Consider the following 22,896-nt stretch of genomic DNA (forward strand, 5'->3'; position numbering starts at 1 on the left):
CATGGACAACTGCACGCTCCTGTACATACCCACACATTTATTTATATCATATGTAAATAAATGAAAGATAGATCCAGCATAAGATCTGTTATGTTTAAAATCCGTCCTTGGGGCTGGAGAGATGGCTCAGTGGTTAAGAGCACTGTCTGCTCTTCCAAAGGACCTGGGTTCAATTCCCAGCACCCACATGGCAGTTCACAACTGTCTATGACCCCAACTCCAAGGGATCTGACACCTTCACACTAATACACATAAAATAAAAAAAAAATAAAAAATCAAATCAAATCAAATCAAATCCATCCTTCTAAGCGGCATCATCTGCATTTCAGTGTGTATGCAGCCACCACCCCCACCCCCGCCCAGAGCTGTAGTTCCCAATCTGAAACTGTGGAGCCCTTAAACACATCCCTGTGCCCTTCACCCCTGGAAACCTCCTTTCTCTTTTCTGTCCTCATCAGTCTGCTTATTCTAGACATCTCTTATCAGTAGAACCCTACAGAATTTGTTCTTTTCATGGCTGCCTTGGCTCACTTGGCACAGTGCTCTCACGGTCCAACCCGGCTGTGGCATTTGCCAAGATCTTCTTCCTTGTCGAGTCTCGTGATGTTCCATTTGTGTATGGGATTCTGGCTGCCCTTTCTTCCTCTGAAGCGTCCTCAGGCACCTCTCACCTTTCAGGGGTCCTGGGTGATGCCTCTGTGTGCATGGGTGAACAAGTATTATTCATACCTCTGCTTTCAATTTGTCTGTGGATATGTCCAGAAATGGGGCTGCTGGCTCAAACAGTAAACTGATATGCTTTTTTTTTGAGGAATTCCCACACAGGTTTCCTCACTCCAGCTTTCCTGACAGGACCTGTCAGGAGCTCAAGAGCTTCAGCCTCTCCTTACAGGGGGTTCACTAAAGGCCGACACTTGTGTTAGGAGACAGAATGAGGACTAGTGGGAAACAGAGCCATCAATCAGCAGGGACTTAGCTCTGGGCTCTGAAACTCAAGGCTCTGGCAAGCCAGGAAAGGCACTGAGGATGAGCATGCCCAGTTGTATTTCTGAGACAGGTACAAACAAGTGTGACCCGTGGGTCAGATCCTATTAAAAATCCAGATATCAGGATTATTCTGAGTGGGCTAAGTTGAGAAAGGCATGGTGAAGAGGAGTGGATCAGAATCAGGTCCCAAGAGGAAAAGAAAAAAAATCGTGATTTGCTCTCAGCCTTTCAAACATAAACATTTTATTTTTATTATATAAAGGATTATGTTTTGTAGTGAAATTGGAGAGCGTAGGTGGTGTGGAAAAGAAAAGCAATTCACGCGGATCCCGTTGTCTGTGGCTGGGTCTTGGTTCAGCCTCCTCTGTGGGTCTCTCCTGTAGAAGGCATTTCCCAAGCCTGTCACACCATTGGAAGATGCCGTCAGGTTCCTTTGCTCGAGTGGTAAGGGTGGGATGTGGGTAGGGGGTAGCCTGGACTCTTCATGAGGCCCAAGGGCTAGCTAGCAAAGTGGGTTGCAGGATAGGCCTTGATCCCAGGTCCCCTGACTTCTCCTCCTGGACTTCAGTTACTGAAGGAATATCCCTGCCAGGGTGCAGAAGCTATGGCCATATTAGGGAGATCCCCCCCCCCAATGGCATTATGGGCACCAGTGTTTCAGTGTCCAGTCCTTGGTCATCCTCCCTTTCCTGCCCAGCCAGTGCCTCAGGTGGTTCTGACTGAGGCTGACTCATCTGCCTCCTGCTTTTAAAAACCATCTGTTAAGGAAAAGACAAAAAAAAAAAAAAAAAAAAATTGGCCCTCTGGTGACTGTTCACAACTGGTGTGACTGACTGCTCTTTCACACCTGGCGGTGCCAGCTTGTTTAGTGGCTATGAATGACTCATTGTTCCCCTTTACCTGAGAAGGCCACCAACCCCAGTGTCTTAAGTTGTGTGATTTGGATAAGTTTGAGTGTGGGTGCTTGCAGGGGACAGCTCTGTCGGATCCAAAGAAATGGCTTCCTGCACAGGCCTAACCAGTAGCTTTCACCCCCACACGTCGGAAGCACCCCAGGGTGCTTCCGGTCCCAGTGCTATCAGCATCCTAAGAGGTAGGCTGAGACCTTGCGTCATTTCCGTCCCCACCCCCCCTGCCCTGATCTGGCTGAGGAGACAGGCGGCGGGAATCTCAGGATCCAGCTGTTAACACGGCCAGCCCGCCCGGTCCTAAGTGTGCAGTGATGTTGCAGGGTGTGGCTCTGTGTGTGGGATCCGGACCAGGTGCTGACAACTCCTACATCGCAGGTCTGTTGGCAGTGAGAAGGGACAAGTGTGAGGAAATGCCTGTGGACCAGGCAGGGCTGCAGAGGGCCTGTGGTGGTAAGTGATGTCTTGCCCCACACTTGTGTCTCTGGAGGAGCAGGCAGGTTAGCTAGGGGGTGACAGAGGACAGGTCATTAGGGAAGCATTCTCCATGTGGACCTAATCCCAGTGACTAGCCAATCTACTGACCCACTAGTGTGGCCAAGAGGAACTCTTGAATGTGCTAATGTCTAAGCTGACATCTTTCGGCTTGTCTGGGCCTGGTGCTGGGCTATGGAATCCACAGCAATATGGCCAGGAAACTCAGGCCAGCAGAACGGGTAGTCTGTGTTGGGGAGACACCTTGACACACAGGAGCCTCCACAAGGGACAGCCGTAAAGCAAAATTCTCCCACAAAAGAACAGAGAACAGGCTGTGCCTCTCAGAGGGCGAATGCGTGTGTAGGTGGCAGTTTCCACAGATGGGCCAGAGAGGTCTTCAGGGGTCAGAGTTGAGGCCTCAGAAACCTCGTGTGAAATTGTCCAAACCCAGGTTAGAAAACCTGCTGGCATGACTCCTTGGTGGCTGTGCCTTGCCTTCACTTTTCTCAGGAGCTGAGAGAGCCTCAGAGAAGACCCTAACAGCTTGAGAGAACTCAGGTTTCAAACCTCCCTGGTGATGATCACATATTGTCCTCTGGCCTTGGGAACCATCAGTGGTTCTGTGAGGGCTGCTAGGGACAGGCACCCTCCACCCTCCCTCCCCCTCCTCAAGGGTCACAGGCTTCTCTCTGAGGTAGCATGCTGGGACCTCAGGAGGCCCTGTGAGGCAGAAGGAGGGCTCATGGTTTGTTCTCTTACTTACACTGATGTCATGAGCATTCTCTTCCTTTCAAAGAATAAGCATCAGGCACTGCTATGGGCTGAGCTGCTTGTCTCCCTAAAAGGCAGGCTGAAGTGTTGACACCCCCCTCCCCCCAGCACTTGTGAATGTGACCTTCTATTCCAAAATGTTGCTTTGCACAGTTTAGGTTACCTACGGCCAGCCACATGCAAGAAGAAGGGAGGCTGAGTGGCACAGGAAGGACTTTTAAGAGAGATCACATTTACGTACCTGTATGTTGTTACAGCTGTCCTATTTTTTATCATTAACCTCTTGCCATGTCTATGCCATAGGTAAAACTTTATCACATGTATGTGTGTGTAGGGTAAAGCACAGCTTCCGTGTTATCATGACTTCAGATATGCATTAAGATTGGAACAGTGGGGCACACCTGTAATCCCAGCACTTGGGGAGGCAGAGGCAGAGGCAGAGGCAGAGGCAGAGGCAGGCCAGCCTGGTCTACAAGGTGAGTCCAGGAAAGCCAAGGTTACACCTGTCTTGAATCCCCTCAGGTAAGAGAGACTACAGCAGGAGCTTCACGGAGCCTATAGGTTAAGGTTAGCTCATAGTTGTCAAAGGAGTCTGACTCCTTTGTCCTATGATTCCTATGTTGTTATGAGAAGAGGGAATTGTTGCATGACGACGCAGATGCTAAAGGCAGAACAGCACAGCCTCTGACTTAGGAATGTCAAAGTCTGACAGCCACCCTAGATGAAGTACACTCAGGGGAAATGTAGCCCTAGCTCCCCCAGCATCTTGACCTTGGTCATCCAGAACTAGTTTATGCTACTTTGTAATGGCAGCCCTTTAAGCTAACACGGGCACCTGTGACATAGGAGTTACTGCCCAGATTTGGGGGCTGGGGGTAGAGCCAAGGGCAAAGCAGACAGAGCCTGTCTTCAGTCAGCCCTTCATCTGCAAACTCTGTAGAGACGGGGTACGGGGGGGGGGCGTACAGCAGTGAGTCAGTGAGGTGAGAACCCCTTCCTCAAGGAGTTCCCGTTCCAGGAAGAGGAGGTGACAAGGGCAGAGTAAGTGGCAGCCACAGTGCTCAGGGCAGGGCTTCCCCTGTGGAGGGTACTTACCAGACCCCCAGGAGAGGCCTGCCTGGACTCTCCAGCAGACAGTCTCAAACCCTGCCTCTGCAGTGCTACAATAAACCTGCGCTCTTTCACTCTTTAGAAGGAATGCTTACAGCTTTCTTTTCTATTCATGTGCTTTGAAGCCACCGTGGGGTGAAAGAAAGCTATCTGGACTGTGATACCCAACTGTTAGCTTACTGCTAGGCAGGCAGCACGTACAGCGTGGATACGTCGCTAGACAAGAGATATGGCTTGGACCCAGACAAGGCTTGAGTAGGATGGAACAGGATTCCCTCACGTCGCTCAGAAAGGCCGGCCATTTGGAACTCACAAAGTGTTCGTTTCTACAGTTTGCACGGGATGGTGTTAGCCTGCAGTTGGCTGTAGGTGACCGAAACGGTGGAAGGCAAAACAATGGTTAATAGGGGATGAGTGCATATTGAATGGCTCACGTGCAAAGGGGAAAGATGCGGGAGAGATGGACGATCAGCTTGGGAAGTTGTGTTTAAACCCGGGTGGTGGGATCCTGTGGAGAAGGTGCCATTTAAGCCAGTGCTGTGGTGCTCATCTCTAGCTGCACGTTAGAGCCTCCAGAGACACTTCAAATAAGATAAAACAACAACAACAAGACAATCGTAGCAGAGCCCCACCCTGGATGGATGAAAGTAGAATCTCTGGGGCTGTGGCTCTGAGGCCTCTCCACAGGAAAGCTCCCCAGAGGACCCTGAGGGCCACCAGCCCAGGGACTGTGGTGTCTGAGGACTGCCCATCCTTGGCGGGAAGAGTGGTGAAAGGAATAAGGCGGAGAAAGCGCTCCCACAGCTGGCACGGGCTTCTGCAGAGGACAGTGACAGAGGCTGGTCTCCTCTGAGTGGCTCAGTGACCTTCGGCTTGAAGAGACCTTGAAGTCGCACACCTTTGCCTCGTGTTTCTGGGGCTGTCCTCTTCCTCATTCTCTCTCTGCTCTGCTTAGAGCTGGGGTCACCTGGCCACAAGGTCGTCCTGCTTCTGAGGGGCTGGGGAGTTTTCTCTCCTACCCTAGGGTGTCAGAGGCATAGTCAGTGAGTGTGATACCTGGGTTTAATCTAAAATTAAAACAAGATGGTAGCTATAAGCGGGCAGGCTTGCTGCTTCCTTTGCTTATGTCTAAGTCATCTTGACCCCGGTTTTGGTTTTGGTTTCCTGGGAGAGAAAAGCAAACCAAGATGAAGAGGCAGCCTACTGTCTTCTGGCATGCTCGGGTGGCCCCCTTTCAGGCAGTGAACCCATCTACAGGCGGAAAACAACAACAGTGTTTATGAGACCCGACAATCCCGTTCATCCCTCACCCACAACTATGGCAGCCCATGGGGCGGCCGCCTGATGTCTGCACCTTTCTTTTTATCCTCTCTCACCAGCAGCCTGCCTTGTCCTTTCCTCTCACTCCAGCCATTATGCTCCCCACTGCTGGCCACGGTTAGAACTGGGGGGCTGGAAGGTGCATGGAACTCTCTCTGGCCAGAGGCCGGCACTTGCGCCTGCGCTCTTCTCTGGGATAGCCTGGTCCAAACCCCAGGATGCCTTTCCTGGTAGCCCAGCCTTGTCACCATGTTCCCCGAAAGTTTTGCTTGGTGGGTTTGTGGAAGATGCCTCCCCCCAACCCATAGTCATTGCCAGGGCAGCACAGGATGTTTTTAGTCTCTGAGTGACTGTGGTGCTGACAGAACCCGTAACATGTGTGCTCTTGGAGTGGGCAGCCAGCTTGCCTGTGTGGCCTTGGGCTGGCGATCCAATATGTCTGTGTTTTAATTTCCTCCTCTTAAAAAGCAAGTGCTGACCTCGCACGGTAGCTGTGAGGCGGGAATGAATATATGTGGGAGCGCAAAGGAATATATTAATATATATTACGTTATTTTGCTTTGTGCTGCTGGGGATAGAATCCAGGTCCTCGGGTTCTGGGAAAGCACCTCCATCTTCAGTGTATTTTTTTTTTTTATTACTAAGTTAGTTAAATTAATAAATATGGTAACAAAAGGATAAATAAAGTATTTATTATGGGGAGGAGAGGAAAACGTGGGCCAGACCCTTTATTGTGCTTCCTCGGGAAGGAAGGTGATGTGGGATGAAGTCCCTGATTGACCACTGGAATGTGGGAGATTTCCCAAGTTGCCCCATAACTCTCTCTAGGGTAATTGGAGTCTTCAAGGATGGGGAGATTCTCACCTGTGAAGAGCACACACTGAGGTAGGCTTTTCGCTGTCTCCAGGACTCAGCGCGTCCTGAGAGGGTCAGGAAGGCCACAGCTAACATCACAGCAGAAGGCACGCTTTCTGTAACAGTGCCAGCTGGCCCCATTGGAGGAAGACATGGTGACCCCTGGAGGTGATGGGCATGTCACTCTGCCAGCATTTGGTTGCCCCCCCCCCCGCATATGTACCCCATTGATAGTCGCAATTTCTCGTGCTCAGTAAATAAAAAGATGGGCTGGAGGGATAGCTCAGCCATAGCGTCTGTTCAAGAATGGGGCCTGAGTTTGGATACTCAGTTCCCATGGACAGAGTGATGCACTCCTGCAGTCCCAGCTGTGAAGAGCTGGAGACCAAAGGATTGCCGGGGTTTGCCGGCCCAGACAGTCTGGCAAGTCGGCATGCCCCACGTTCAGTGAGAAATCCCTGTCTCAAAAATAAGGTGAAGAATGACTGAGGAAGACGCCCGTTACATGCACAGCCCACCCATGTGTGTGTGTACGTGAACACATACATGTAAACACGTACATATTTGTTGTCACATACAATTAAAAATTTAAATTACAAATAAGTAAAAAGACACGCTCAGTATACCAGCAAACATTTGGAATAAGATTACAACATGTATCTAGCTGTGCATTCTTAATTTTGAAGTCTGAGGGTGCTGGAGCCTTAGGAAGGTGTGTTGGGGAGAGCACGAACTTGGAGGAAGGGTCCACTGTGCTCTACTGTGGTCTGCTCTGTGGTCTTTACCTCTGCTCTGAGGCCTAGTCTCTGGTGTGTGAGCCGCTAGGCTCCAGAGAGCACAGTCAGATGATGTAGCTTAGAGCTCCTTTTCCAGAAGAATCTCAGTCCATGAGATTTACAACAGTTTTGTGCCTCTCTTGAGAAGGCAAACATGTAGGAACCCTTACACACTCAGGCCTCAAGGCCTTCCCTCTTGTGGTCTGCTTTGAAGGACAGGAGCCACAAGAATGGGCAAAAGAGCCGTTGCTGGCTGGTGGGGCTGATGGCACCCTGGATGGTGAGGCTGGAGGCCCTGGGCAGGGCTAAGGGGTGTCTACCTCTGCTCTTCTTTCAGTTCTGTCCCTCTTTCAGTCTGTCCCTTCCAAAAAGACTCCCCTGGGTTAATAGGCTTGAAGCCTGCCTGGGACTGAGAAGTAAGAGACCTTTGGGGCTGTTCTGGCCCACACCAGAACAGAAGGGCTGGCCCCTCATGGGTGGTGCCACCCCTGAGTAGGTGGCGTGAGCTGTGTAATAAAGCAAGGTGAAGAAGCCGTGAGAGCAAGCCAGTTAGCAGCACCCCTCCATGGCCTCTGCTTCAGTTCCTGTCTCCAGGTTCCTGCCTTGAGTTCCTGCTCTGAGTTTCCTAAGAGCTGTAAGAAGGAATTTCTGACCCACATTGCATTTGGTCCTGGTGTTTTAGCACAGTGATGGAAAGACAAAGACAAGTCCCCCAGGACTCCTAGAGCCTGAGGCACTCCCAAGACCCCTGGATACCCCCCTCCCCCCGCTATACTCCCCCACAAAGGCCTGTCTTCAGCACACAGGGTGGCTTGTAGACAACTCTCTCTCCCGTTTCTGGAGGCTGGAAGTCCCAGATCACCGTGTGAGCATGGCTGGGCTCTAGGAAGGGCCGTCTTCCAGCCCTTTCTCATAATCTTCTCATGGCAGCAGAGCCCAGAAGCAAGCTCTCCTGCCCTTCCTTCTCACGAGGCACTAATGCCATTTACAAGAGGCCCACCCTACCCTCACGGCCTAATCATCTCTCCAAGCCCCTGCTCCTAAAACCCCTAAGGCACCGGGGTTTACTGTATGGAAGTGGTGGACAGAGACATTTAGCCTATAGCAAGTCTTCCTTTTCCTGTCTCCCAGCATCCTGTTTGCTGACATCGAGGGCTTCACCAGCCTGGCATCCCAGTGTACTGCCCAAGAACTGGTCATGACCCTCAATGAGCTCTTCGCCCGCTTTGACAAGTTGGCTGCGGTGAGTCACCCTGAATGTGGGCCGGAGGGTGTCCTGGCCTGGGCTGTGAGGGGAGGGCCACCCTGAGGTTGAGGAAGTTAATGCGTGTTTGTACCCTTCTTGGTGGAGAATGGTGTTGGGCACCTGTGATGGGCAGAGATATCAGTCAGCCTACAGAATGTGTCCACGCCATCTCTGGCAAGACAGTCAGAGACATTATCCCCGGTTGTGAGGGAATGTGAAAGGGCTTTCTCCATGCCCGCCTGCAGGGCATTGTGCCCAACCCCCCAGCAAAATCTGTTTACCCGGTATGTGGGGGGGGGGCACATCAGGTGCCTCACAGCTGCATTCCTGGCAAGGCTGGCTGGAGGGATGGGGTCTGAATCTCCATCTGGCCTGTGAGCACCTGGGTGCCTTCCCTAGAGCCTTCCAGAAGGAGGGTTCACCAGCAAGAGGGAGTGACACCTCACGGCAGGGAATGGCAACCAAGGCCCTCATTCAGTAGATCTCTGTCTTCGCTCACTCTTCCCCAGACTGAGCCTCTGGAGGGTCACGTCACCTAGGTAGCCATTTGCCGCAGTGGCACATGGGCACACAACACAGCCCTGTTTATAACGAGGCCAGGATGTGGACAAGAGGCTACTGTGGTCGGGGGCTCTCTGGGGCCTCTGATGGTGTTAGATGGTCGTCTCCCATCACTGAGCTTGAGCAAGGTAGATGGAGGCGGGCATGACTGCCACCTGAGTGTTGGGTGGACCTCGCGGGCACCCACCTTATACTGTCCCGGCTTCATGGAGTAGCCCGGGGTCAGACTCAAGCGGCCTGTGTAACCGGTGAGATGGTAGCCCATCTCGATCCTAGTTAGGCACTGGTGTTGATCTGCCTCTGTGCCCCCGTGGCACCGGTCTCGAAGCAGTGGTGGCGGTGGCAGGTTGGCAGGTGCTGGGCTCTGTTGGCTTCTCGGCACTGGCGTGTTTGCTGGCCTAGCCAAGCGTTCCTTTTGATAAACATCTCAGGCAGGCTGAGGGTCATAGGGACTTTGGCTCAAGCTTGTTTCCGCTTGCTTCAGTCTTTCTTTAAATATATATATAAGAAGAATCAAAACTGTGGATGGAATAACCAGAGTCGGGGGTGTTCTCCTGGGGTAAGAAGCGGGTAAGGGATGCTTGCCCAAGCAGAGGAAGGAGAAGGGGGAAAAGGAAGAAGAGGAGAAAGAAAGAGAAAATGGAAGAAAAAGGGAAAAAGAGCTCCCAGGCTGCGGTGCCTCCTTCAGGGTGTCAGTGCGTGTCCCCTGGTCATTTTCCCCCATGTCCTGCCTGACTGTGGCCAGGTCCAGTCCTGACGGGGGAGCTGCGCCCACTTCTGTAGAAGGCAGCTCACGCCAAGCATGAGTAACTCTTAGTTTCTCTCTCTTTCCCTCCCACTCTCTTTCACACCAGTCTGGACTTTTTAAAACTAATTTGCTTTCCAGGAGAACCACTGTTTACGGATTAAGATCCTCGGGGATTGCTACTACTGCGTCTCCGGGCTGCCTGAAGCCAGGGCTGATCACGCCCACTGCTGCGTAGAGATGGGCTTGGACATGATCGAGGCCATCTCGTAAGTGCCTGCCTCTGGGCTTTATCCACTGGGGGAGGGGGTGGGAGCGGGGCGGGGGACTCACCCACAGTCTGAGTAGTGGCTGTCGGAAGCAGGAAATAGTGGGATGCGCCCTGGTTCCCGGGCTAGGCTGGTGGCCAGCTCTGTACTTCGGCTTTCATCTCTACTCCGGGTTCCTTTCTTTCCACTGTTGGGGTAGCTTTCCCGAAGGAGGCTCCGGCAGGAGGGGCCATACCTGAGCTAATGGCCTGTCCTCTGAAACCTTACCACTTCTCACAAACCCATACCTGATGCAAAGCACGCTAGCTGCACTTCCTCCGTGGAGGGGAGAGTTAGGCTCTCGTGGGCTAAGGAACTCTCCAGGAACTCAGTGCCAGGTGATGAGCCCTTCCTGTGAGCAATAGCAGAAGGCGCCCGGACCAGGCTTGCTTGTTACTGGCCGTGGAAGGAGCCCCTCACTACTGAAAAATGTGCATGACCTAAATGACATTACCAGCTAGGGGGCTGGGTCAGGGGAATGCATCCAGTAGCTTTGCACTTTAGAAATAGCCTAAATGGGGACAAAGTAGAAGATAGATGGGAAGGTCAGAGGTCAGAATGGCTGGCCAGGAAGCTGCTTAGGCCCCTTGTTTTGGTACAGTTGCTTCTATTGACCATCTCCTGCATGACTGGGCTGTAGAGTCATGCCCCGAAGTACAGCCAGTGCTGGGCGGGGAGGCCTCTGCTCTGAAAGCTAGTGTGTCAAGTGGACACACAGATAAGAGACGCAGCCGCTGCAGGGAGGAGCAGACGGCACTGCGGGGATTGAAGTTTCAGGAAGCAGGTAGCTCTGGAGACAAGAGAAACAACCGAACGAGGTGTGCCGTCGCCCTGAGCGAGTGTCTGCAGGCATCTTTCACGGGCAGAAGGGGTTCCCTCAGTACCTGAAGTTCTCCAAGTTGACCCCAGGAACAGAGACACTCGCCCCGAGCCTTTCCCGCAGCTGGGCAGGATGGAGGGGAGGTGGCCTGACAGGTGGGACTGGGGGTGAGCCTGCCCACCAGCCCGAGTTAGACTGCCAGTCAGTCCCACAGCTTGTGGAATCAGGGAAGGCTGGTTTCTGGAAAGTGCAAACCGTATCTACCCTCCCCAGACTCCTGAGCGGTTTTGTCTTCAGACCCTTAACCAGACTGTGAGCCCCAGACAAAGGCGGAGAGCTTCCTCTTCTGCCCCCTCCACCCTGGGAGATCATAAAGGACCACCTCATCTACTGGGATGCTTACGTAGTTGGCGCTTGGGGGTGGGACCTACTTATGTCCTGTAGTTCCAGGAGCACCCTGGTTCGCTGCACTTCCCCAGACTCCCCTCCTGTGGCCTCCTACAGCGCCCCCTCCCCCATGAAACCCATGTAACCACCCTTCTCCACCAAATCCAATCAAACCCATCCAGTCTACTTTGCCTCCAAGAGCATTGCACGACTAGGGTTCCGGGTGACTACATCTCCCTCGGGGCTCGGTATTGCGCTACAGTCCATTTACAGTTCTCTGAGCAGTCGGATTGGCAGTGGCAGTGGCAGTGGCAATGGAGGTAGTTGTGTGGCTAGGGAATGGGAGGCGGGCAGGGTGCGCTTGGTTTTAGTGTGCGGCACCCTGCCACCTTGTGGCCGACAGAGAAACGGCACTTCCCCGGTTGACCTGAACATTGAAGCAAGCAGCTGCTGCCAGCAGCCCCCTTCGGGGTTGACCGGGTTAGACTCTGTTTAGGCTGGATCAGAGAGAAATGCCTCTTTGACCCCTGCTTCCTCCCCAGGTTGGTCCGGGAGGTGACGGGGGTGAACGTGAACATGCGTGTGGGAATCCACAGCGGGAGAGTGCACTGTGGCGTCCTCGGTCTCAGGAAGTGGCAGTTCGACGTGTGGTCCAACGATGTCACACTGGCCAACCACATGGAGGCTGGTGGCAAGGCAGGGTAAGTGGGGGCGGGGGGGTGGGGGTGGTGGTGCAGGTAGAGCCCCGAAGTTCCCTTCTCACTGCGCCTCACCCGGGAGAGACTGTCATGACGTGAGGTTAGAGGAGGCAGGGTGGAGGAGCAGGCGCGCTGCGCTGGGTAGCTGGGATTAGAGATTCCTTGAGTGTGACGCAGGGGGCCTGGGAGGGTAGCTCAACTGTACAGTGCTTTCCTAACATGCACAAGATCCTGGACTCAAACCCCAGAAATGCAGAGAAAAAGAAGGGAGGGAAGGAAGGAAGGAAGAAAAGGAGAAGAAGGAAAGAAAGAAACTTTTGACTTAGCAATTCATTCACCGAACTTTATATACAAGTGGTAGTGAGATAGTATTCTATCTCACCCTTCCAAGCCTTTGGCCAGATAGCACCCAATAAATGGTGCTTGTGAACTGTGGTAGGTAGCAACCCATTTCGGAGGAGAGAGACCAGTTCCCTACAGGACTCAGAGGTACCAGCTAGGGTGGATACCTGGGCAGAAAGAGAGGTCAGGCCAAGGGACCAGTGGGCAGGGGTGAGGTGGGGAGGACACGGGGTGTAGAAAGACACAGTGAGCAGAGGTGGCTCAGATAAGTTTTTAGGGGCAGCCAGGAGAAGCAGCCGGTGGCTAAGAGGGACCCAGATGTCGGGCTGGGGATTCAGACTCCAGCTCTAGTGAGGGACCGTTGCTGGCTTCTGAGCAGGACTGAGGTTTGTCACATCAGAGGCATGTCCCTTGGATAGGGTACCCGTATGGTCACTCATGCCAAGTGAGGTGCGAGAGGGTTTGGGTGCTGTGGGTGAGCTCGGGAAATGACCGGGGGTTGTCATCTTGATCGTAGGGTACCATTTGAGCCAGAGCTGGGGCCTCAAGGTTTGAATGGAATGGTTGCCATCGAGTCCGGGCTTCTGTTCTCAGCTCACACTCTGCCCTTCTCCTTCCCCCACTGCAGACGCATCCACATTACCAAGGCCACGCTCAACTACCTGAATGGGGACTATGAGGTGGAGCCGGGCTGTGGTGGCGAGCGCAATGCCTACCTCAAGGAACACAGCATTGAGACCTTCCTCATCCTGCGCTGTACCCAGAAGCGGGTCGGTGGGCAGGGCCTGTGGGGCAGGGAGCTGGGGGCAGGGGATGGGAACCTTTTCTTGGCCTGCCCCTTCCTTCTCCTCTTGCCCTGAGGAAAGTTATTAGTTCTCCAGTGTTGCCTCTTGTCCTCTCAGAGAGGACCTGGAAGTGAGTAGGGCCTTGCAGAGCTGATGGGGGAGCCGGAATATTTTCATTCAGGTTCAGTTGGAAAAAAAAATGCAACAGGCCTCAGATCAGAGAGCAAGGAAGGATGCCTCAGGGGGTGCTGGGTGGAGGCAAGCATCTGAGGAGTCTCTCCTCTGCCTTTTACTAGGCGGTTGCTTGTCTTTGCTTTGCTCTCTTCTCCCTTCCTGCTCCTGTTCTCACTTGCTTCCTTGTTTATCTCATCCCCTCTGAGGGATGCATTTGTTGACGCCTGCCTCAGCCTGCATCTGGAGTGTCTTTCATTTTTACATTATATATATTTCCGTGCATTGTGTATGCATATATGTGATAGCGTGTGCATGACACGGCACAGGTGTGGAGGTCAGAGGACAACTTGCAAGAGTCGGCTCTCCCCTTTCACTGTGCAGTGCCTGGGGCTTGAACTCGGGATCTCAGGCGTCGCAGCAAGCCCCGTTACTGGATGAGCCATCTTGCTAGCCCCTGCATCTTTGTTTCTTGAAACTGTCTAGTTTTTCGCTTTCTGGTTTCTTTCTTCTTTCCTCTTTGTCTCAGCCCACATCTGCCAAAGTAGAAAACAGAATTATTAGCGGGCCTCAGTGTTCTATTTTTAATAGTGTCATGTTTTGCGTTCTTAATTTTTTTAAAAAGCAAATGGAGCATTTTATGTTTCTCCCTCCCACTGAGTCTGTCTAGTGGCCCGCGCCCTCTGGTAGAGAAAAGCTCCCTGTCGCTTAAGGATTTAGTCAGAAAACAGAATGGCTGTGAAAGCACAGTCCAGAGAGGCCTGCATGGAGGCAGTACGTTTCTAAGGAGAGGCAGGGCAGACGGTCAGGATATCAGGATCGAGAAGTTCCAGGATAGAATCTTGCGCCGGGGCTTGTAGGGAGCACTTTGTGGAAGCCACAGGTGTCCCCTGTGCCCCCTTTCTCTCTCAGGAGACCAGCTCTCATAATCTGTGCCAAGTGCCCCAGACTTTGGGGATGGGGTTCCATGGCTGTGCAAAGCCAGCTGTTTCTCATCCTGCCAGGCCAGGTTCTTGTTTCTGGGAGGAGTGAGGTCTGCCACAGGGGCTCTCCCGAACCTCTGCCCCCACACTGACAGGTCTCTGTTACTCTTCAGAAAGAAGAGAAAGCCATGATCGCCAAGATGAACCGCCCCAGAACCAACTCCATCGGACACAATCCGCCCCACTGGGGAGCCGAGCGCCCCTTCTACAACCATTTGGGTGGCAACCAGGTGTCCAAGGAGATGAAGAGGATGGTGAGTTTCCGGTGGCTGGATGCTTCTGGGGGTGGGGATGAAGGCTGGCCCTGGGCCTTTGGCCTGAGGAAATCTAGTAGGGAGGGCAGTAGGGGTCACCCTGGCTTTAGACTAGAATACGAAACACTCGGCCCTAGCCTGGTTCCACTCCATGAGTCCTCCTATCCCGTGGCATGGGGACCTAGAAGTAATGCCCTTCCCTTCGTCCTGGCAGAGCTTGCTGGTGTAGGATGGCCAGATTCAGGTTCTAGCAGCCTCGGTACTGACTGGTGAGACCCAGGGAGCTGGGAAGCACTGGCCTGTCTGGGCTGTTCCCAGCCTTTAATGCCTCTCCCAGGCAACTGAAAACATACTCCTATTTCAGCTGCTCCCAAACCATCCCAGGGCTTTTCGGCAAGTGCCTGGTGATGGCCCCCTTCTGTGCTGGGAAATGCCCTGTTGCCACTAATACCAACCTGACACCAGGAGTATCAGGCCATAGGTCGTAATGCCCTCAAGGGGCCTTGCCCCTCGGGGGGGGGGGCACACACACGCCCCTAGCCAACCCCAAATATAATTTAGGATGCATTGCCTGTTTACAGAGAAAGAAGAGGGATTACCAGAAGCAAGACAGCAATCCTCAGCTCCCATTCCTGGGGACACTGCTTGGGTCAAGGTGACCTGGGTTCTCAGGTGGAGGTTGTCTGCCCTGAGGGAGGGCTAATAAGGCTCAAGGCTAAGGGCAGGGTCACTCTGCTGTTGGCAATAAGATCCAGGTGCAGAGATCAGAGAAGGTGTAGATTGAACCAAGGGGATGAGACAGACCGTGGTACTAAAGAGACAAGAGTCAGTGGCCTGAAGGAAGGGACAAGTTGGGGACCTAATTGCTCTACTCCTTGCCAGCTAATAAGTAGTAGATGACCCGGGATGTACAGCTAGAAAAATGAGAGTTCACACCGCAATTTAAAACCTTCAGAGTTACTGGGTGGTGGTGGTGCTGGCACAGACCTTTAATCCCAGCGCTCTGGAGGCAGGCAAATAAATCTCTGAATTTGAGGCCAGCCTGGTCTACAGAGTGAATTCCAGGACAGCCAACACTTGAAAAAGCAAACCAAAACCAAAACCCTTCAGAGTAGTTAAACTACTGGTTTTACAGTGTTATTACAAGAGAGAGGACAGGAGAGGCCCAGCCCTATCCAAGGCTTTCAACCTGGATGTCCACAGACCTGATCCATGTCAACATGGCCTGCAGCTGCTCTGGCTTCCAAAGGCCCTCACAAAGCAAAGATCAGGTGTCCGGCCCTTGTTGCTTGAAGACTCAGCCCATATGATCAAAGCGTTGAGGTTTTGGGCTTTTTTTTTTTTCTTGCTGGGGGGTGTCTTTGTTTTGGTGGTTGGTGTGGGGTGGAATTGGGCCAAGCGAGGGGAAGGACAGGAGGATAGAGGGGGATGGAGAGCATTCTGGAGTAGGAAGAGATAACAAGAGAAAAGACTTAGGGAGATACCAAGGAAGACAGCCAGCAGGCAGGAGAGTAGTCGGGTAGGAAAGCACAGTCTCCGTGAGGTCCGGGAGGTTATTTTTCAGTGACAGGCGGAATAACTGCGACCTCAGTTATTTGCTTGGCGGTCCGGGCTTCGAGCACAGCTTTGGCAGGTGTAGTCATCGCTGTTAGGACTGGGGCTCTGGAGGAATTAGCAGTAGGGGCTGCAGCTGCGGAAGGGACGTCTCCAGAGGAGGCTGGGCTGCAGTGGGAGGCTCCTGGGTGTTAATTGCTCCACACAGCAGGGGAGGAAGATCAAGCAGAACAAGGTGCTCATGCTGACTGGGCGTAGTGTTCCCTGAGGACAGTGGCATCAAAGACTCCTTTCCCCCAGTCCCACCTGTCCTGTGAGGAGCCTGGGCTGGGAGGCGGAGGCCATTCCAGCAGCTGTCCTGCCAGCTGTTGGCTTTGGCATTAAACTCCCCAGAAATCTTTGAGGAAGATGCAGAAAGAGCACTTTTGCCTGACTCCTGGCACATGGGTGAGTTAAAAAAAAAAAAAATTAGAAAATACACAAAACTAAAACTAGCCTCCCTGGAGATGGATGGTTTGGATTCAATGAAGCAATAACAGCAGGTAGAAAGGCACCAATCCACGGTCAGCAGTTTTGTTCTTTGGAGTATTTTTCGAGCTTTTACTCAGCTTTCCAAACGCTCTGCCGAGCTAGGCTTCTGTGCTTGAATGCACACCTTGTCAAGGCTTTAAGGTTGTGTATTAATACGTGGCTGACAGGGAGAGGTGTGAGGACTAAGCTTATATGATTAAGACTAAGATTCTCTGCTTGCCCTGCTGGGCCCAGCAGGCTGAGGGAGCTGAGGTGTTGCTGTCTTAGCACTAGCGAGCTTGGAGAGTTGAGCGTACCCACTTCCTAGGTGTGTGGATGGGTGGGTGGATTGCAGAGCTAGAGGTGGGCCTGTGCTCCCCCCCCCCCCCCCCGAGCTGCAGTCCAGCCCTGGCCTGCTCTTAACAGCTGTGCTGAGCTGGGTCATGGACCACAATGTCTTCTCTCCCGTTGCCAATGTACTGCCTTAGGTGGCTCCCGCACTGCCTGCACCAACAGTGGCATCCCTCGGGTGCTGAGATTCAGTCCACTCCTCTGCTCAGTACAGGAAAGAAACTGTCCTCGACAGAGGCTAGGAAGAGGGCGCTTTGGGATATTTTTGATCTGTAGGGATGGGGTTGTGTATGCCTAGCACCATGGTTCCAGTTGTCTGGTTGGCTTGTTGCTGGCTTATGGGGTGGAACCCCACGGTCTGGAGTGTCACAGCTGCATTTTGTAGACAACTTGTCCGTCCATCTCTGCCCTGGCTGTGCTGAACTCATTGTGGGGTTTTGTGTTTGTTTGTTTGTTTGTTTTGTTGTGGTGGTGGTGGGTTTTGTTTGTTTTTTGAGGGGTCATGAGAGCACACATTTTTGAGGGGTCATGGAGCCGTGACTCAGCTGAGTGACAGCCACTTCTACAGCTAGGAGGATGACATGGTCCTGTAGTCTAAAGAGAGGGCTGGGTGGGCTGGAGAGATGGCTCAGTGGTTAAGGGCACTGGCTGCTCTTCAAGCGGTCCTGAGTTCAATTCCCAGCAACCACATGGTGGCTCACAACCATCTTTAATATGATCTGATGCCCTCTTCTGGCATGTAAATGTACATGCAGAGAGAGCATAAAATAAATAAATGAATTTTAAAAACAAAGAGAGGGCTAGGTGGCCCTCAGAAGGTCTGGCTGCTCTGGGCAGACAGCTGATTGATTGGCACCTCAGCACAGCCCAGAGTGACCCCTAGAAGCTGCTGATGTCCTGGGAGCCTTCCATGGCATGAGGATGCCCTGTCTGTTTGTCACCTCCCGGCCCTGGCTCGTGAGGAAGTCCCTTTTGGGACAAGCCATGTTTCTAGTGGGAACGAAGGGGGCGGGATCTGTTTGGGCCTCTGGCTCACTCAGTACTGGTCGAACTCCCCATGTAGCTAAGTGCTCCACAGAAGGTGCTCCTCTGTGTCTGCTCCAACCGTCTGTGCTTTACCTGCAGTTCCAGAACTGCCTGTCACCTTCATTCCCTCCTGCCACAGGAGACCCCCCCCACACACACACACCAGGCCTACCATGGTGGTCAGACCCTGATAGCCTGATAGCTCGACTCTTGAGTGATGCTCACAGGTCACCTCTAAGGAGAGCTGTGTGGTTGACATCTGTCTGTGAGGGTCTAACCCTCTCCCTGGGCTTGCAGACTTGAGCCACGGAAAGGAACTCAGACCTGACAGGTGGCACATACACGGCTCCCCCTCCCAAATCCAGTCAACGACAGCCTTGGGAGAACACATCAGTTCCCAGATCCCACATAAGTGGTTGTAGGTAACCAGAACTGAGCTGTTTCAGGTGGGATGCTTCCGGTTTCCTGTAGGTCTTACAATGGTCTGTGTGTGTGTGTGTGTGTGTTTTGAGCAAACCAGCAATTTCTCTTCAAGCCAGGGCCCAAAAGGAAGAAGGGAAGGTCTGAGATACATAAGGAGTCAAGGTGGGGAGTTGAAGGGTGCCAATGGCTAGAATAAAATCACAGTACATCTGGCACCTAGCACCAAGCCTGTGCCATAGGAAGGACCCCAGTGTGTTCCGTGTTTCCCAGGTGAAGGGAGGAGGCAGCTGTCGTCCTCTGTCCATCATGGCGGTCAACGACAGAGAGCCATGAGATGCAGCCACCTTGCTGGACTCCATGCCTGCTGCAGGCCTGCCTGCATGTGCTCCTTGCTTGCCGGCCTCACATTTCTCTTTCCTTCTCTTTTAGGGCTTTGAAGACCCTAAGGACAAGTGAGTATCCCTTGACTCATTCATGTGACCTTACCCTTGACCAGAGCAGCATCCCAAGAGGCTGGCCTGCCCCCACCCCCATGGCTCCCTCTGGGCCTGGCACACTGTAGCAGGACCTGAATGTGCCCAGTGTCCAGAGGGAACAATGCTCTTCCTCCTTTGTGCTTCCTGGTTCTTGACACTTCCAGAAACTGTACTCAAAGACCAGGTTGCCCCTTGAGAAATTAGGTTTTTAAATTCAGCACCATAAGCGTGTTTCCCACTTTTGTTCAAGTGGCAGATGGACTGTAGTCTGTGTGGTAGGGACCCTGCCACCAGTCTTAGCCTTGGTTAGCGTCAGGGTGAGGAGACGGCTAGAGTATATACCTTTTGCAGTGACAGTGGGATCTTCAGGAGTAATCTACCTTGCCAGCAAGGTCCTCTAGGCTTTGGATACTCTGTCACACGCAGTTGTTCAAACAGCCTGGTCTCAGTCTCTGCTGCCGCTTCCAGGGTCAGAGCTCTCTGGAGGTCTATCAGATGTCTCAGGCCAGGGCAGATGGCCACGCAGAGCTCTCCATGCGACAGTGCCCCTGGGCATCAGCCTGCCTATGCCTGCCCCTTGCTTTCCAGGAACGCCCAGGAAAGTGCGAACCCTGAGGATGAAGTGGATGAGTTCCTGGGCCGCGCCATCGATGCCAGGAGCATCGACAGACTGCGGTCCGAACATGTCCGCAAGTTCCTCCTGACCTTCAGGGAGCCCGACTTAGAGAAGAAGGTATGGCACCGGGGAGTGAGGGCTCCGGCAGAGCCAGGACAGGGCGCGGCCCACAGGGCAGCTCCCTCTCTCCTACATCGCCAGTGCCCTAATCTGTGATGCCATACTAGAACCCCAGGAGATGGGGTTTGGGGAAATTTCCTTGGATGGAAGGACTATCATTGCTGTGCCTCAGTTTCCTTCTCTGGAGGTATTTTAGCTCACAGGATTGGAGCGAGGAACAAGTGTGTCCTGTCTGCTTTGGAAGAGCACTGGAAAGTGCTCTTTAGATGGTGATTGATGAACCCAATGCGTCACCCCAGGAAGTGGTGGTGACAGAGCTGCCAGGCCCTTCCCTTTGTCCTATGTGTTGCTATCCCCTGGCATCTAATCGAAATGGTCCTGTAGGGGCCACCCCCAGCATCAATCAGTTGATTAGCAAAGCAAAACTTCGAAAGTGGGAAGTGGACTTGACTGGCGTGTCCCCTTTCAAGGTGACCATGTCAGCAACTGTGTGGCTGGCTGGTGTCACGGAGGAGGTGAGGCTGGGAGTTAGGACCTTGAGTAAGTCGTGGGAGCTCCCCAAGTGAGAGAGAATGCTTCCTGGAAGTAGGAACCAAGGCAGTCTGGGGCCCGCTTGGGTGCCCCGTGAGGGTGGGTGATGGTTTGCAGCTGTGACCATTACAGATTACGTTGACCGTGGGCAGCCGGGCATAAAGTGTCTGGTTAGCGATCCCAGCTCAGCCTCACACGAGCGGGACCATATAGGCTGCCCTCCGTCTAAGTCCAGCTCTGGCCTCCATGCGTCCTCCACCCGGGCCCTGGGTAAGGGGGACTGTCGGGACTGCAGCAGACAGCGGGTGGGCCGCTCACCCTGTGTCTCTTCTCTCAGTACTCCAAGCAGGTGGATGACCGATTCGGTGCCTATGTGGCGTGCGCCTCGCTCGTTTTCCTCTTCATCTGCTTCGTCCAGATCACCGTCATGCCCCAGTAAGTGTACTCTCTCACTCCCCCTCTGGATGCAGGACCCCCAGGATGGGAAGGGAGCAGGGAAGGAAGTCTGTGCTAGCCTGCTCGGGCCGGGAGGCAAGTTTCCTGGTTTCCTCTGCGGATGTAGGAAGTCAGGGGTCCTGCCTCTCAGCTGCACGAGAGACCCCTTTCTGTCACCCCCTTCTCTCATACCCGGCTGAGCCATAGAAAACACCTGCCACTGTGGCTTCCAGGTGACCTTTGACCCTTGCAATACACACAAACACACACACATTCTCATGCCTAGGAGAGAAGTGTTGTGCTATGTATGTGTACATATATATGTGTGTGTGTTGACAATGGGTGTGTTTATATTATACGTTTTAATTCTTTGCTATGGAATCACTCAAGCACATGGAAGTCACGTGATGGACTCCTCCCCCTTACCCAGAACAATTGTTAATATTTTCAGCATCTGTTCCATTTCCTATTTTTTTATTACTTTTAAAAATAAATTTACAGACATTTCTTCCCCATAAGCAACAGACATCTAGTTTAAGGGCATTTTCCTGTTTAAGCATAGTACTTACATATCAGGTAAAACGAACGGCATTTCCTACTATCACCTGGCACCTAATCCATCTCAAATTTCTGAAACTATTTCCAAGTGCCTTCCTAGTTTACACCCAGGGTTTGCCTGGGATCTGTGGCTTCATACAGTTTAGCCTTCTAAGCCATGCCTGAGCCGAGATGCCTCCCCCCCCGCCCCCCGCCTCCAAACTTGACTTTTCTTTTTTGGAAATAATTGTAGAAGTTGCATGGTGGGCTTGCCCATACCTCCCGTGAATTTCCCCCGAGTGCTGACAGCCTCCTTCACTGAGTTGCTGTGCTCACAGCCAGAAACTCATACGGTAACCACACCCAGCCTGCTGACCCTTAGACTCAATTATCGTTTCCTCAGTTTCCCTCCTTGTACCCTTTTTCTGTTCCAGAAGCCAGGCTGCAGCTGACTTCCTTGCTTGTCTCTTGTGACCGTGGCAACACTATTGAGACCCCTGTTGGGTGGTTTGTAAAATGGTTCAATCCTGCTGTCTCTGAGGGTCTCCTGACTGCGTTCAGGTGGCTTTGTGACACTCCCCAGCGTGGGTGCCGTGTCCTTCCCAGTGCACCTGACCCGAGAGAGATTCATGTTGTCCATTTGCCTTCTTTTAAGTTTTTTTAAAATTATGTTTACTTATTGTATGTGTGTGTGTGTGTGTGTTCATGTGCGCATGTGCGGGTGTGGGTGTGTGCACACGTGCATGGGCCATTCCCTGTGTGTAGAGTCAGAAGATGCCTTTCAAGCGTTGGTTCTTTTTCTTCTCCTAGGTTGGGTCCCAGGGCTGGAACCCAGGTGGTCAGGCTTGGTGGCAAAGCACCTTTATTCACTGAGCCATCTTGCTTGCCCCACTTCTGCCTTCTTACCACCTTTTTAGTCTCATGGCATCCATTGTGTAAAGATAGCCCTTATGTATGTACCTGTTGGCTGTCAGAACACCTCAGGTGATACTCTGGACTCGGGCAGCTGGCTGCACCCAGCCGGACAGCTCAGCCCATTCTCCTACATGGAGGCAGTTCAGAGCTGGTGGGACTGTGGGTTCTAACCGTCACGGCAACATTTTTCTGTGCTGACATGGCCTAGGTAATAACTGTGCGTATCAGTGAGTATCCCAGGCTTTTGTCCCATTGCCGTTGACAGTCCTTTCGCTCAGGTCCGCAGTTCTGCACCCCTTTGCCACTTTACTCTCAGGGCAGCAAGGCTTTCGGCCTTGCCATCTTCGTTCTTGGGGCCATGCCAGTTTCAGTTCTGCCTGTGGCCACAGCTCCAACCGGCCAAGGTATTGAGTCGGGTTGTTCCAACTGTGTCCTCTAGGAAAGCCTTAACAGCTACTTTCAGAGCTTCTCCTTTCCTCTCAAGAATTCTCCCTTGTTGACGTCAGACGAATGGTGCTTTTGTGAGGGCCAAAAGCAGAGGTGTTGCCTGGACCTTCCTGGGGCGGGACGGCATCAACCTCTGTGCCTATAACCTGCTGGCAAGGCCTGCCCTCTCCAGGCCACTCCACCCCACACATCCTGGCATGTGTGCCTGGACAAGCGCTTGCCCCGGGAGGGCAGTGGCAGGCTCTGGAAGGAAGAACACTTGCAGCTTCTTTGTCTGAGGCTTCCTACCCAGAGGCCTGCTCTCTCCCCAAGGAGAAGGGGACATTTCCCTTGTTGATCAGGGATCAGGGAGCAAAGACTGAGCAGGGAAGGGAGGTGAGCTTTCTGGGCTACTGACATGATAACCATTTATCAGGTCCATTTTTGGCCCTGTTCTAAACCCATGAGTGAT

General features: G+C 52.8%; 1 protein-coding gene across 1 annotated transcript in view; it reads left to right on the forward strand.

The window, feature by feature from the left end:
* The window catches only part of Adcy5 (adenylate cyclase 5), a 143,383-nt gene that overhangs the window by 99,988 nt on the left and 20,499 nt on the right, over nucleotides 1-22,896 (forward strand). Inside the window, exons 4-11 of the mRNA XM_021634635.2 lie at nucleotides 8,336-8,447; nucleotides 9,898-10,025; nucleotides 11,814-11,972; nucleotides 12,940-13,081; nucleotides 14,364-14,504; nucleotides 18,798-18,820; nucleotides 19,433-19,577; nucleotides 20,449-20,546. Of these exons, the coding sequence (XP_021490310.1) occupies nucleotides 8,336-8,447; nucleotides 9,898-10,025; nucleotides 11,814-11,972; nucleotides 12,940-13,081; nucleotides 14,364-14,504; nucleotides 18,798-18,820; nucleotides 19,433-19,577; nucleotides 20,449-20,546 (948 nt within the window). The remainder of the gene's footprint in view (nucleotides 1-8,335; nucleotides 8,448-9,897; nucleotides 10,026-11,813; nucleotides 11,973-12,939; nucleotides 13,082-14,363; nucleotides 14,505-18,797; nucleotides 18,821-19,432; nucleotides 19,578-20,448; nucleotides 20,547-22,896) is intronic.

This window comes from Meriones unguiculatus, chromosome 17 (genome assembly GCF_030254825.1).
Source record: "Meriones unguiculatus strain TT.TT164.6M chromosome 17, Bangor_MerUng_6.1, whole genome shotgun sequence".
NCBI classification, from domain to species: domain Eukaryota; kingdom Metazoa; phylum Chordata; class Mammalia; order Rodentia; family Muridae; genus Meriones; species Meriones unguiculatus.